General features: G+C 42.4%; 1 protein-coding gene across 1 annotated transcript in view; it reads right to left on the minus strand.

Moving 5' to 3' along the window:
- Window positions 1-4365: 4365 nt before the first annotated feature.
- LOC118234098 (activin receptor type-2B) overlaps window positions 4366-15770 on the minus strand; it is a 50187-nt gene continuing 38782 nt past the window's right edge. The window contains exons 6-11 of the mRNA XM_035430419.1: window positions 15515-15658; window positions 14494-14642; window positions 12986-13100; window positions 12737-12875; window positions 12336-12466; window positions 4366-11606 (exon numbers count right to left, since the gene is read on the minus strand). Of these exons, the coding sequence (XP_035286310.1) occupies window positions 11412-11606; window positions 12336-12466; window positions 12737-12875; window positions 12986-13100; window positions 14494-14642; window positions 15515-15658 (873 nt within the window). The 3' untranslated portion in view covers window positions 4366-11411. The remainder of the gene's footprint in view (window positions 11607-12335; window positions 12467-12736; window positions 12876-12985; window positions 13101-14493; window positions 14643-15514; window positions 15659-15770) is intronic.

Genomic DNA, 15770 nt, shown 5'->3' on the forward strand with positions numbered 1-15770 from the left:
AATCTTGAGAATTTTATGCTCATACAGTACTGATCATGAGCAGGCAGAATTGTAAATATGTATAGCATTTTAAATGTGTATTTGTTAGTTATACAGAAACCTCTAGAAATGGCCTGGCTGAATCTCGGCAGCTGGAAATGAACCCCAGACCACGATTCTAACAGTCAGGTTTCACTCCTTAAATTTCCAGGATCCTCCTGGGGGTAGAACAAGAGCAGATGACACCATTAGAGATGGTGGCTCAATATATCCTCAAGCTTCCAAATGACTTACGGTACCAGTCTCCTGCCCTGTGAATGAATAAATAAATATCACCATACTCACACCCATTCCCCAGCCATCTGTACTTTCCCTAATTCATGCCTCTCCCTCACAATCATTTCCACCCATCCCAATCTGCTCCAAACTACCAGAATCTGTTTATCCTCAGCCCTTATACCCTCTGTCACGCAACGCCAATCATTTTTGACTTGGGTTGCTCCCACATACTCATGCCCACTCGTGCCACGCCCACTTAATCAGCTAATCAAGTGCCTAGAGTTGTTCCTGCATTCTCATGCCCAATTGTGCCTCACCTAATTAATCAGCCAATCAAGCGCCTGGGCTGTTTGCACATTCTGAAGCCCACTCCTCAAGACTAATTAGGCTCTCCTAAGCCTGGGGAGTAGCCAAATTCTCCTACCTGTTCCTAATAACCACCCTTGATATATTCAAACTGCCATCTTGGAGCAGGAGAGAGAAAAACAAAACAGAATAACTGAAATACAATAATTTGATTTGGACATTTCCTTTAGATTCATCTCAATCCATTCAAAACCTCCATTACCTCACTCGCCTCCCTCATTACACTTCTTACCACCCTGGCAAACACGCCCTAATCTGACACCCCCAGGTCTTCCCCAATTCTAATGTTTGTTCAAACAACTAAACCTCTTCACCATGTCTGCATGCTTTATATATTGACTTGCAGCCACAGGGTGTGCTGTTTGGAGGAGCAGGCTATTTGTGATGACAAGCAGGAGCACCCAATAAAGTGGCCAGTGAGAGTATGTATAATATATATATGTGAGTGTGTGTGTGTGTGTGCGCGTGCAGTGCAGTGCATAAGTACTAGAATAGTGACAATTTTGTCATTTTTGTTCTGTACTCAAATGCATTAGATATGAAATGACACAATGTATGTGAGGTTAAATCAGCTTTGTGAGTACTTACATCTAAATATTGTGTGAGGCATGTAGGAATTAAGTCAGTCAGATGCGGAAAATTATCAATTCAAAGTGGTTACTATAGCAAAATATATGTATTTTAAAAAATAACTGATTTGGACACAGCTCAGCCCGAAGAAGGATTCAGCCTTCCTTATCCCAGACAGCTGGGAATCAGTCCTGCTTATCCAGGATTTATGAGGAAAATCAGGGGAACGACCTGGCACTAGGCCCAAACAGCAGGATACAGATGCCACCTGCTGGCCAGCTGTTCAGCAGTGAGGAACTGGCACCACCAAAACAGGGCTGTGCCCATGGGGTTCCCCTGAACCCCCTTTCGTCAAGGACACCAAGCCCGGCACACAAAATGTACCAGTCTGGTCTGTGTGTAATGTACAGAAAGGTACATTACACACTGGTCTGTGTGTCATGTACAGAAATGTACCGGACTCGTCTGCTTGTAATGTACAAAAATGTACATTACACGCTGGTCTGCGTGTACAGTAATGTACAGAAATTTACCGGACTGGTCTGTGTGTAATGTAAAGAAATGTGCCAGGCTGGTCTGTGTGTAATGTACAGAAATGTGCCAGGCTGGTCTGTGTGTAATGTACAGAAATGTGCCAGGCTGGTTTGTGTGTAATGTAAATAAATGTGCCAGGCTGGTCTGTGTGTAATGTAAATAAATGTACCAGGCTAGTCTGTGTGTATTGTACAGAAATGTGCCAGGCTGGTCTGTGTGTAATGTAAATAAATGTGCCAGGCTGGTCTGTGTGTAATGTACAGAAATGTGCCAGGCTGGTCTGTGTGTAATGTACAGAAATGTGCCAGGCTGGTCTGTGTGTAATGTACAGAAATGTGCCAGGCTGGTTTGTGTGTAATGTACAGAAATGTGCCAGGCTGGTCTGTGTGTAATGTACAGAAATGTTCCAGGCTGGTCTGTGTGTAATGTACAGAAATGTGCCAGGCTGGTCTGTGTGTAATGTACAGAAATGTTCCAGGCTGGTCTGTGTGTAATGTACAGAAATGTTCCAGGCTGGTCTGTGTGTAATGTACAGAAATGTGCCAGGCTGGTCTGTGTGTAATGTACAGAAATGTGCCAGGCTGGTCTGTGTGTAATGTACAGAAATGTGCCAGGCTGGTCTGTGTGTAATGTACAGAAATGTGCCAGGCTGGTCTGTGTGTAATGTACAGAAATGTGCCAGGCTGGTCTGTGTGTAATGTACAGAAATGTGCCAGGCTGGTCTGTGTGTAATGTACAGAAATGTACAACAACACGCATCACCCTCACTGGAGAGAAGACGGCCTCCCCTGCAGGACACAAACGTTTCCATACAGCATCAGCTGTGAGCACAAAGGAGGCTAAATGCATTTTACCCTAGATGGCTTTGAGAATATAACACAATTTATTCCAGATTAGCAAACATCCTCTCTTCACCCCAGAATACCTCAGGCTGACAGTTACAAATCCTTCGGGCATTAGCCGGGAAAAGGTTACTGCAGAGCGATGAGAACATGAGACGAATGCTTTTTTCTTTTAAAGTGAGGTCAAATGCAGACGTTTGGCAGGTGATTTTGCAAAAAATAAATAAATGAATAAATAAAATACTTTGTCAGTTCTGCATGTAATTCGAGCACCATTTTGATTGAGCTCGGTCACATTTCTCCCTCTCTCTGACCAAAGATAATGATAAACATTCCCTCGCTATGAATGAGAATATTCTGCATTTATACATAACCTTTTCACCTCTAAATCAGAGATCTGCAGGAAACAGTGTAAAAACAGTGTGACGGTTATTGGGAATGTTATTCACACATCCTGAATTTTAAAGGAGTATTTGACTTTGAACTCACCCAGATAGTTTTCCAGAGCAGAGAAAAAAAACACATGAAAATGTCCCCCAACAAACAGCAACAGAGCCCGTACAGCAACAATCCTATTTCAGAGGAATTTGACACCGGGTAATGATTTAACCCTCCTGTTCTGTTCATTTTTTAGGTACAGCAAAAATGTTCCCGGGTCAATCCCCATACAGAGGGGGTTTGCAAATACATTAAATGAACCATTTTCATTTAAAATGTTGATTACACTAATTAAGGCCAGTAGAAGAAGTTTCATACTGAAAAAATAATTTTAAGTATTTTTCCTAGATTTTCAAACTTTAAAAAGGGTCAATTTGACCCGCAACATAACAGGAGGGTTAATTCCAATTAGCTGCCTTAAAACCTTTTGTTTGGAACTCTTCAGTACAGTATGTGTTCCATTAGTGTGAGTCAACGTGTCTGTTAAATGGGTGACTCCAACACAAGGATTAAAAATAAATCTTCAATATTTATTATAATTCATAAAAACAACAAGCAATGGCATTCATTCATGTAGAAAATGTCAAAATTGCCATGCATAATGTTGCACTTTGATTTTGGTTGGAGACATTTTCTTTGTTTTCCAGGCTATGTCAAGATGTTCCCCATCTGTTCAAACTCATTTTGGTTATGGTGACTAATGCTAAAGAAAAGTTGGCCGGTTTTACAACCGATGCATGAAAATAACTTCCAGCTAACAACATTGCGGGCAAGACAAATATCATGCAATTTTGCAAATATTAATTAAAATACGAATCCATAATGCTTCTAGAGTACACCAGATAACATCACTACCATCTAGTGTACACAATTCATAACTGCAGATTTGTTACAGCAAAACCACACTTCCACACAGTTGAATATTATTTGAGCCAGTCTGTTAGCTGTACACATTTTTTTTGGATGACTTCAAAACTGAGATCGAATGGTGATTTCAATGCTAATCAAATTAGATATGCTCAAATCTAATTTTGTCCATTCTTTCAGTTGTAATGAAATCAAGTTTATTTTAAATATATTTGCATAAACGTGTTTGTGCAAGTGCACAGCATATTGCGAAGGTTACTCAACACAAGCATCCACATTTACACTCTCCATCAAATTAATCTAGGTCTCTAAGGAAATTCAGCAGATCCTAGAAAGTCCCATTTCCCAATAAACCAATAAAATATTAAATGGAATAAAATATGCCCAAGACATATGCCTACAATATTCTGATGAGTGAAGATACCAATCACTATCTTGTGGATTTAGTAAACAAGTGGTGCAGGAACAAATGAGACCAAAGAGGATAGCCATTTGAATGGTTTCAGTATTTTATTGTTTATTTTAATATACAAAAAGAGAAACTTGAAATAATCATTTCTAGTATTTTTTTCCCATCTCTAACAGTTAGGGTGTAGTTGTTTCAGACTGTGTAAATACTACATTCATACTGGGATTATTCTGGCTCCAAGTGAGGGACCAAAACAACCACACCCTAATGACTAGGTAAATCTAATTCAAAATCTTGATACTCAATTCTAAAATTACCACAGTAAAAATGAACAATAACCCACTGCAAATTAATGAAATATGTTACAATGATCGTTCACAAAAGTCCTTATTTCATAACGGCAACACAATGGATGTTGGATTTCCAGGGCATTTCATATATATAAAAATTTTTTAACATACTCTTCAGTCCAAAAAGGGGGTTACAGCAACAAGCTCAACTCTCTGTATACATTTTTGTCTTTTACAGAATACATTTTTTTATTTTTAGTATATTTATGTTAAAATCAGTAGTACAAGCCATCTCTGTTCTACATTTTAGCTACAATAGTGAAACAGAACCTACAACATGAACAACTCACATATCCTGTCATAGAAACAGCACTTGAATATGACGTCTTGACAAAGAAATAAAGAAAACCTCTTTTTGACCCCTTCATCATCCTCCCACCTCCAAGTAAATTTTTGGGAACATTTGTTTATTTTTTATTTTTTTTATTTTTTTTAGAGTGAGTCCCTGCTTACCACATATGTTTAGTGTAATTTCCAATCGAATAAACATATTTGAAATGTGGGAAAACCTAAGTGGTCATACCAACCACCTTCCAGTTAACAATCGCATTGCTGCCACCAGTGAACAGAAACAAAATGGCAGCATGTGGGGAAGTGATGGTGTTTGAGTGTGAAATGGCAGATAACAGACAGTTAATCAACCAGCAGTGACCCTGCTATGGTGGTTTCAACATCTCAATAGCTCTTTGGGCTCACAGTCCATATTTGGCCCCAGATGGTGGAGTGGGGGGAGGGGGGGAGGGGGCGGTTGGTGTGGTGATGGTAATACTATTGAGGGTGGGGTCTCCAGCCACCCTGGCAGTTGTCTCTCAGTATAATTTGACACTTAACCTGAACACTGATAAATTATATAAACATGAGGTAACAAGTATCACATCTGAGTTTGACCTTATAGGTTTAAGAATAATGATTAAGGCAATGATCCCAGATTATGCAGTTAATAAATAATAATGATAATGATAATAATAATAATATTGCTTACGAATGGATATGGGTCAAATATTTCAACAGAAAAGAGGTATAGCAAACTAGCAGTTGTGCTCCTTTTGACCAATTAGTCTGATATTTTGACCATTTACAACTGCAATGAAAATGTCACAACCAATTTAAAAGGCTTTCCTTAGTCACATTGCTACAGATGTCAAATTCCTGCTTTTCCAATGAGTAAAAACATCTGTTACAGTCCCAGCCTTTCTTCTCAAGCTTTATCTTCACAGCTTATTTGATTTTAAGAATGATGCACTGCACGCAGTGAGAACATAACATCGGTAGGATCTATATGAACAATGTGTGTGGATGGGGGGAGGGGAGGGGGGTAAGGAAGCACTTAAAAACGAAACGCACTCCACCACTTCCATGCTTGGGTTGACAGGTGAGGTGTGAACAGGGGGAGGTTTTCACATTGTCAAGGAGTACATTTATATGTCACACCGGTACAAAGAGGTTTCCTGTTTTTGTGTTAGTAGTGTACAACATTTTGTAGTATCAAGGAATATCCAGCAAACAACACTGTTTTTCGTGAGGTCTGAGGTAATTGGTTCCTGAAATATCTGGATCTAAGAATGCATCCAGAATTACAGCTGGTCACTTTTTTTTCTTTCTTTTATACATGAGAATTTTTGTCAGGTACAAAAACATAAAATGACAACAGCGAACAGATTCACAGCAGTTGCTTAAGAGAGACAGAGGAAGAGGAAGGTATAACACCAGACCATTCCGGCACGTTTATCAGCTCAGACAAGGTTACAGTTAAAAATGCATTTCCTTCCTTTAGGACTGAGGTCAGAGGTCAATGTTTGTCATCATGGATAAGACATTTTAAAGATGGTCTCTATGGTACAAGTCTAACGCATACCTACATTAAAGCTAATACTTACATTCAGAAAGAGTGGAGACATCTTTGTGTTCAAGAATAGAACTAAAAAGCTACACTGGCCTTTTGCACAACTTAAAAACAATAGAGGGGGCACTGTTTCATGAAGCTACGACCTTCCAATAAATTTCTCCATCATGGCACCAGATTTGAAAAGGGCATAACATTGCTAATAGTCAGAAAAAGAAAACAAACAACAACTGGTCATCAAGCAATAGACACTTCATAATTCCAGCCATCAATGGCATACTCAGATACACTACAATCAAGGTAATACTGACTTAAATAATCAAACTGAACGAACCAAGACCAGTCGCCAGTCCCTGGCATACATGTTTAATGATCTGCTCTCAAATACTGCAGCTTAAAGAGTGTGATTGTTCCACAGCCAGTAAGCCAAACACTCCCACAATATCAAATAGAATTCACGTTGAAATACTTGGCAAAGCACAAGCCCAGACACAGGCCTCCCCCTAATGTGCAGATGAAGAATAGCACCTTTATATAGCTCCTGTGCTACGTTCACTCAACCAATCTTGATTGGATTGTTAACAGGACCTCGCCAGGAACTTGAAAACCTCGCCAGGAGCGTGTGGACCACTAATGGATATGAATAGCCATGAATCCTGGACACTGAGGATGATGACCAACGGTGTGGGACACAGAGAGGGTGTCGCCAGTTTGACTCGCCGGGATTCGCCATTAGCATAGCTAAAATTCTGCAAAGTTTAGCACCGTACATTAGCCAGTGAACCATGGCGCAGTGAACCCTGAATTTCTCAAGGCCGTTGGGATCATAGCATCCTCCAATCAAAATAGCTACGGGCAGATAAGACGTCACAATTTATTTGGTCAGGGCACCTACTGTCTCATGTGCCAGGGTTCCTTAAAGCCTATTCAATGAGAGGAACAACTCAAAAAACCGAGCCATGCTTAACCCAAGCAGAGGTCAGAAAACACACTATTCTACAAATGAACCTACATAACTTTGGTGTCCTTTCTAAAATGTGTTCCAGAAGATTTAAATGGAAAAGTAATTGGTCATTTGTGTTTAAGGGATAAAAGTCATTATATAGCGCAGTTCAGTAATCACGCAATTTGGAACAGGATGTAGTATCTTCACTAAGTAAATTCATTTCCATGGCCTCATCATGTCTGTATTATTTGTTAACATTAATAAAAAACCAGTAACCACTACTGATTGACTGTTTGGCACACAGCATATCTTGGTCTATCATAAAATGATTTGGTAGGTTGCTCTACAGCCATTCACAGTACCAATGAGCTTGTGTAAAACCTGAATGTACAACTATTGCTGTGGATATTGCTTTGCTACATCACATGCCAAAACCATAAGCTTTTCATTTTGAACCCTAAACTGACAATCCTGGAACTCTCCATGTTGTAAATCCCATTGAATGTAAGGGATTTTATTTATTAGGATAGTTTAAGAGATAATTAAAAGTATACAATTTGACATGCCAATAGAGCATACTTGTGACGTGAAAATATAAAAAAGAACCCTGCCTAACAGTTGTACATTTTTTTCAGTCTTTTTAGATTTGTGGTCATGGAGAAACACTGAAGGTCAAATGAAGGTCATCTAAAAGGCAGCGGCCACCATATTTGGCATCATTCAGTACGGTGCCCACGCCGTTAATGTGAAGAGGATCAGCTGCTACATCATTAAAAGGCAGTGGATCAACTTTGAATCACGTTCTTGGCATTTACAAGACAGGAGGTCACAGCATTCTTTATTTCCTTTTTTGACTGGCCCGAAACTCAGCTACCCGTTTAAAATGCTTCTAAACATTCTAAATGTCTTTGCCCCAATGAACAGTTTAGGAGATCGCTCCATGTAATGTCCAGGTCACGAGAGTCATGTCTGACAGGTGCAGAGAACACATGATTCATGATGACAAATATTAATATGCCTCAGTCCAGCTACTTGGTCAAAAAAAAAGAAGAAAAAGACAAAAAAAAGTGATCATCCCCACAGCACAGTCAGTACAGATCCAATTATACAGAGGTCTGAGACTGAAGGAGAAAGTAAAAGCCCAACAGAGTGTATGGCACCATGAAAAGAAACTTAAAGCTCGCTGTCCAGGGGAGATGAAAAGCAAACGCTGTGAATTCTCATCCTGTCAACATTCAGAAGCAGCAAACAAATCAGAGACACTAAACCATTTTTTTTTGTTGTTGTTAAAAGTTCAAATTAAACAATCGCTGCGTTGCATTCCACGTACATGGAGAACTACGCTCAATGAGTAAGAAGATGAAAAGCTCCTGTCTGAATTGGCAGGAAACACTATTGCTGTGATGAGAGCAAATAGCGTTTTTCCCCCATTGTTACAGCCAGCTAAACAGGCCTTTTTTAAACAGACACAAATCTGAAAATAATCCATACCATTAGTAAGAAAAATGTAATTGCATGAGCACCTTTTTGAAAATGAAACTGAAAATACCTATAATTGCAGAAAATTTGAAATATATTTGTATTCATTTAAGTTTGCAGTGTAAGGATTTTAAAAAAAGGTTTACTGTCCCTTTATGTAACAGAGGAAAAGTGAGATCGATAACACATACTGAATAATGCCCGAGTACCATACGTAGGCAGTATTCTACAACTGTGTACACTTATTTACACCACGTTTTTACTTTTGTACAACATAAAATGGTAGCACTCACTAAGAATTTTAGGGCGATTTTATTTTACCCCAAAATTCCTTAGTCATAAAAGCCAACTTACATTAAAATATAATTACTACAAGACAACACAACTAACAAAATATATAATAAAACTGATATATGTAGAAAATCTTGAGGTATTTCTGGTTTGAGGTGGTCTGTGGTCATGAAACTTTTTCTGCTCTTTAAATGTAATGTTCTTCTAACTTGAATTTTGTTTTACCTCGGAAGCCTTGTCGTTTCCATGTGTGTATCTATTTGCATTTATAAACATCATCTACTGAGAGTTGCATGTTTTGTACACAAAAAAAGAATATACAGAATCATATATTCATCTTTGAGTTGAAACAGCAGCATTGCGGACATTCATGGTTGTGTTACGGCATATTGAAACGTTTTGCGCCACATTTTTAAGACAAAAGCAACCCTTTGGGCTGGGATTCAATCAACAATTCCCCTAAACTTTCACTAACGATTAAACCCAGTAATTTTATTTTCTTCACAAACACAGCTTGGCTAGTTTAGCGATCACGGAAACATGCCAAACTGAGGTAGAGAAGAAAAAGTGTAATGTCTGCATTTACTGACAAGTCAAAGTTGAGGACAAATTTTGATTGAATGCCAGCCCTTTGTGTTGAGTTTTCAGAGTGAGAAGACTGAGCGGCCACTCACAGAAGCAGGAGGAGGAGGAGCTTACTGGTCGTCCCACCCCTTTCCCTGCAAAAACATCCCTACAGCAGAGTACTCCCTGGGTCTAAGCTCTAGTCTGGTCCCTTTGAGAAGAGGTAAAATATGAAGGGACTCAACAGAGGGGAACGGACAGTAATCCTCTCCTGTAGCATTTGCTGTAAAAAATATTGGCTTTTCTGAGGCCTAACTTAAACCTCGGAGTGTATCTAGGTCCTTAGCTCCTGCTGTCCAAAACGAATGTGATCAATTAAAAGAAGAAAAAAAAAGTAAAAAGAAAAAGAGGAGACATGGACATTAACTGTAGAGCCAAGATTAAGATCATGGAATTAAATTAATCCCATGGGCTTAACACCAAGCGCACACACACTCGCACACACTTACAAACGCAGAGAACAGTCATACACACATTTACATGTTCCTTCACCATAGTCTTTCACCCACAAAGGATGCTTTTTTGTTTAGCATTTCGTTTTTCTGTTGGGGTGCCCTTCACTTGACTTCAGTTATCCCCACCTGCATTGGCCTTTGTGAATAATGTCTGATAACCCCTCCCACGCACCCACCCCAACACCCAAAGTGAGTGGTTGCCCGGGTCACTGAATACACTCAACCTGGTTACCACTGACAACATCCTACATCAAAAGCTCTGCTCCAAGAGACCGGTTACCTGAGAAGATTTTTCCAAACCTAACTAAATGTTTTGTCCAGATGCTGCTAAGTCCAATCTCAAAACGCTAACCTCTTATTTTGTGTTTTCTTTTACTCCTTTCCCTCTCCCCACCTGCAAAATTGCTTAACCAACCAACTAAATTCGGCATCCTGCTACGTCATGGAATTCCTCCAGTTGCCTTCCACTTCACGTGTGATGGAAACACCCGTTAGTTCCGTAAAAGACACGTTTACCGGCATTTTGCTAAGCGCTCACTTCCAGCGAAAGGAAAACCAGAGTAAGAGAGAAGATCGGTCCTTTGAGGAAGGTAATTTAGGAGTAACAGTCAGAGTTCCTCAAAGGTTCGCAGCTTTGTCGCACTGTCAAAGGTGGTAGAGTTGGGTTTGTAGTAAGGTTGGTTTGTTTTGCCATAGGCAATCCTGTTTCAGAAGATAGAAAAGATAGAAATAATAAAATCATATCAATGACTGAAAAAAATATAGATGAGGTACCTGCACCTTTTTTCAGCATTCATAAGTCGGCACCTGAATGCCCTGAAGATGTCCGTTTTGCCTGTTTTTTTTGTTTTTGTTTTTTAGTTTTTTTTCTTCTCCTCCTCCTCCTGTTGTGAAAGATACAGTAGAGCAGTGTGCTGGTAGTATTGATCCAATCAAAAACACAACAAAAACTAAACAAAATCAATAAAAAAAAAAAACATCTGGATAAAATAGCAGCTGCTTTCATGTTTTTTTTTTTTTTCATCGTTTACTGAGATCCACCGAGTCTTGGAAAGACGAGGGTTGGCTTTTTTTGTTGCTGTTGTTGTTGTTGTTAGCTTTTTTAGCTGTCGTCATTTTTTTTCTTCTTCTTGACGAACTCAGATACTGGACTCTTTGGGTGGCAAGTCCACATTGGTGACGGAGGTCACCATGGAGACCAGGCAGTCCGAGGTAGTGGCGTTCGTCAGCCGGTTGATCTGGGATATGCGCTCCTCCACGCACCCGGCGGACAGGCGCGCCTCTGCGTCGTGGTCCCAGCATTCCTCGATCGTCTCGCACATCTGTGCCAGGCCCTGGTCCGCCACAGGAAACAACCCTCAGAACCATCTCTAACTCACAAACACCCACAAACAAGTCAACAGCTCGTTTTATGTGCTACTACTTTATCTCTTTTTTTTTGCCTCCATCTTTACTGATATTTATATGTTGTGATCTCCACAAATCCTTCATTTCCTGCTTTATCAGTGCATTTCCTGGCTCCAGTGAAGAAACTCAATGAATAATTCATGAGAACATTAATGAACTTCCAACTGACATGTCGGCATTCCCTCAGCAACAGAATGCAGCGCAGTTTTGCATGCACGGCAATAACTAACGACACGAGCACACAAGACGGCATGAAGGACCGCTGCCCCGTAATGCAAGGGCCCACCTCAAAGTGGGATCATGAGAGAAAGCGCGTCGATGCCATGGGCAGGCTTGTACGCGGCGAGGCATATTGTCAATGTACCAATTTTCACTTCATATTTTGTTACCCGATGACCCTGCAAAAGATTTAGCTTTCATGGACGATCATTATGGCCTTTTTGCCGGCTTCTTTATTTCGGGCTTTCTCTAACCAAAAGTGCAAATACCTCCACTTTCTTCTATACTTAAGTGGTTTGTGTCGGTAGTGAGGACAAAAAAGCCTTTCTCGAAATGAGTTAGTGCACAAAAGGCCTTGGAATTGGAATCGCAGGCGGGATTACAGCCCTGGGTAAATTGAGTTTGTTAGGCGAGTCCAGGAGGGAGCGTATACTCACAGCGTGCTTCAGCCAGCAGTCCTTCAGAACCGGCCGCATCTTTTTGTGGACAACGACCTCCTGCAAGTCCTCCAGGGTCGGGTGCTGCCCGATCTCCTCCTCGAACGGCAGCATGTACTCATCGACGGGACCTGCGGCGGGAGAACGGCGGTCAGCGAGACCCGCGAAGGAACTCACAAGCACCCCCCTCCCCCCCCCACCCTGACGAGCAGAAACCCGGCAGGGACACACCGACAGAACTCACGATGGGTCGGCGGTTTACAGAAGCAGGACAGGCGAAATTCACTTCCTTTTTAAAGATACAGCCCGCACATCCTGCGGCGGCTGCTCTTTTGAAGCAGACCGGGACCCGCTGCGTTCCGCGTTGGGATCGGGGGGGTGGGGTGCGTCTCGCCACTCACCGTCCGCAGCCGTGCAGCGAGCCACCAGCTCCCACAGCACCAGGCCCATGGCGTACATGTCGATCCTCAGGAAGGCGTCCCGCTGGAAGTTTATGGCGCCTTCCAGCACCTCCGGCGCCATGTACCTCCTCGTCCCCACCTGGAAGCGAACGACCGGGAGGTCGCGGTTCAGAGGTCAGGGGTTAACGGCCACTGGTGGCAGGCGCTTAGCGCTCCGACGCGATGAAGCCGCGGAGAGGAAGGCCCTACCTGCCCATGGGTATCCCCGGGGGGCTTCCCCGGCTCGAACCGCACAGCCAGCCCAAAGTCCCCTATGATGGCAGTCAGGTCCACCCTCAGCATCACGTTCTTGCTCTTGAAGTCCCTGAGAGACACATTTTAAAGTTCCAGTTACTCATTTGGCAAGAAAACGGTGTAGGAACCTGCTGTGGATGAAATCTTGTGGAAATAAAGCAGTAAGGCCAAGGTCTTTGGTTCTCTGCACCCAGTATGACATCATCCTTATGAGGGGGTTATCGTGTTGGTGTCAATAACTGATAGTCCGGCAACTCCAATTCAGCTCTTGCCCAAGGATTTATCTCAAGAAGGCTTCAAATTAATTTATAATTAATGATAATGGGAAAACGACGGATCATTATTTCAGAAAGCAGCCCATTAAAAGGTACCATTAGAAACATGTAATTATACATATATATATATATATATATATATATATATACACATACTGTGCTGGCCCTTTAGATAAAATCACTTGTGTGGCTCAGGCTGTGAATGCATCATTGTGTGCGTGTGATGTGCTTCTTCACTAGAGGGCACTGTCCATACACGCTACAGAACAGAAACGTGTTCTCCGCTCAACTGAAACGGATTTTTCTCAATAGAGGTCACGTCATTTGCTTGCAGATGTCCTTACGCAAGGACATGTCCTTACATAGTTTCACACATATGCATTGATAAAAGATCATTGCTGAGGCCACTTCAGGATAAGCACAGTACACCCTCAAAAGGTACAAAGAACGACGACAACAAGTGCCGAGGACTTTACTCTCAAATAAAGGCCAGCGTGGTTCTAAAGCCAATGGACTCCTGACCACATCTAACCCAAAATCCAAACCAAACCCAAGGTTAACCATTTCCTTCCCCATAAACAATCTGTGTCACATCTTTATAATGCGAATATAAATAAGGTTTTACTGAATTGGGAAAAAAAGCTGCTAAATAAAAAAAATATACATATATACGTCAGGCTTGGCATGAATCCCTGGAAGACGGCCAAAAGTTCAAATCCCAGTTAACATGAGATTGCATTACATTTAACAGACACTCTTATTTAGACCAACTTATGCTGATTACATTCTTTACATACAATCCAAATATACAGCTGGATATTTCCTGAAGCTGTTCAGGTTAAATGCCTTAGGGGCACACCCAGCAGCACCCCAGCTGGGAACTGAACGCACAGCCTTTCGTTTCTGTGACCAGTTCCTTAGCCATTACATTACACAACATTACATTTATTTAGCAGACGCTTTTAGCCAAAGCAACGTACAAAAGTGCATTTCATGGTCATGGACAACTACAAAACACAGGTTCAATAAGGTACGATACTCATTTCATACTCATTTCGTACAGCTATTTCTAGCCAAGAACACAGTGAACACTATTCTGACCTAACATTACACTGCCACCCCGGTTTGAGAGAACCTGCCTAACCAGGCGAACTTTAAAAAGCACGGCGGACGAGGCGTTCGGGTTACCTGTGCGCGATGGCGGGCTTGGGGCCCTCCCCCTTGCAGCGGGGCACGTCCTCGTGCAGGTAGGCCAGCCCGCAGGCCATGGTCTCGGCGATGTGACACAGATCGTTCCAGGACACGGCGTTGCCCTTCAGGTAATCCGTCAGGGAGCCCTGAGCGCACGGACAAGGGAGACATGCATCTTTCAGGGTCATCTACACCGGGCACAGCGCGCAGATCAAATGGCACCCGGGCCTCAGCCCTGCTCCGAACGCACGCACGCACGGATTAATGGACGGGTCGACCCGACAGACAGGCCCACCTGACAGACAGGCAGGCACTGCCAGAGAGACGGATGCATAAACAGACAGGCAAACAGGCAGAAAGACAGACAGAGGTGTACGCATACATGAATTCATGCATGACTGAAAACAGGAGTGTGCGCACGCACATGTGCTCTGCTCTCAGAGCTGAACACTGCTCTGCACACATTCCAGCAGTGCAGTACCCCCAGAGGGGGGTGCCTGAGGTCACGCTCAGGAAATGCTGGAAGGCATCACTGAATATAAATTAAAGCTTGAGAAAACAACAACAAAATGGCACATGTGCAGAAGATCCAATGAGGAGAGCAGACTTGGTCATGTGACCCATAACTTTCACTTTTCTCACTTTTTTTGTGCCCACCATCACCTCCCTCATGCTGGGGGTCAACTGTATTTAAATCTTTGTATATTTTCATTATATCTTTTTCCCTTTTTGGGGCAGATAAAGTGGTGGTGACTGCGGTGTAGCAGGGTGGGGATAAATCAGGGTAGGGCTTATCATCACTTCCTCATCTAATACCAGAGTGACCGCAGTGACCAATCACATCATCATCCGATACCAGAGTAACTGCAGTGACCAATCACACCATCATCTGATACCAGAGAAACCGCAGTGACCAATCACATCATCTGATACCAGGGTAAGCGCAGTGAGCGGTAGCCTAACGGCGCATGCAGGTTGTGCGGAGGGAGAGCCGGGGGCCGCGCTGCCAGACCCTCACCCTCTCGTGGAACTCGGTGATCAGCCACAGCTCCATCTCCAGGTTGTTCCCGCGCTTCTCGGCCGCGATGTAGCGCAGCAGGTTCTCGTGCTTCATCCCCGGAGAGATGAAGATGTCCCGCTCGTTCTGCCAAGACTGCTTGTCCTGTGTAGTACACACACACACCCCAAAAACCTCAGGCACGATCCACCCCCGACTTCAGAAACAGGCTCTCGTTACTAAGAGCAACGTGTTCAGATAATGCCATTAAATGTTT

Source organism: Anguilla anguilla, chromosome 8, assembly GCF_013347855.1.
Source record: "Anguilla anguilla isolate fAngAng1 chromosome 8, fAngAng1.pri, whole genome shotgun sequence".
Taxonomy (NCBI): domain Eukaryota; kingdom Metazoa; phylum Chordata; class Actinopteri; order Anguilliformes; family Anguillidae; genus Anguilla; species Anguilla anguilla.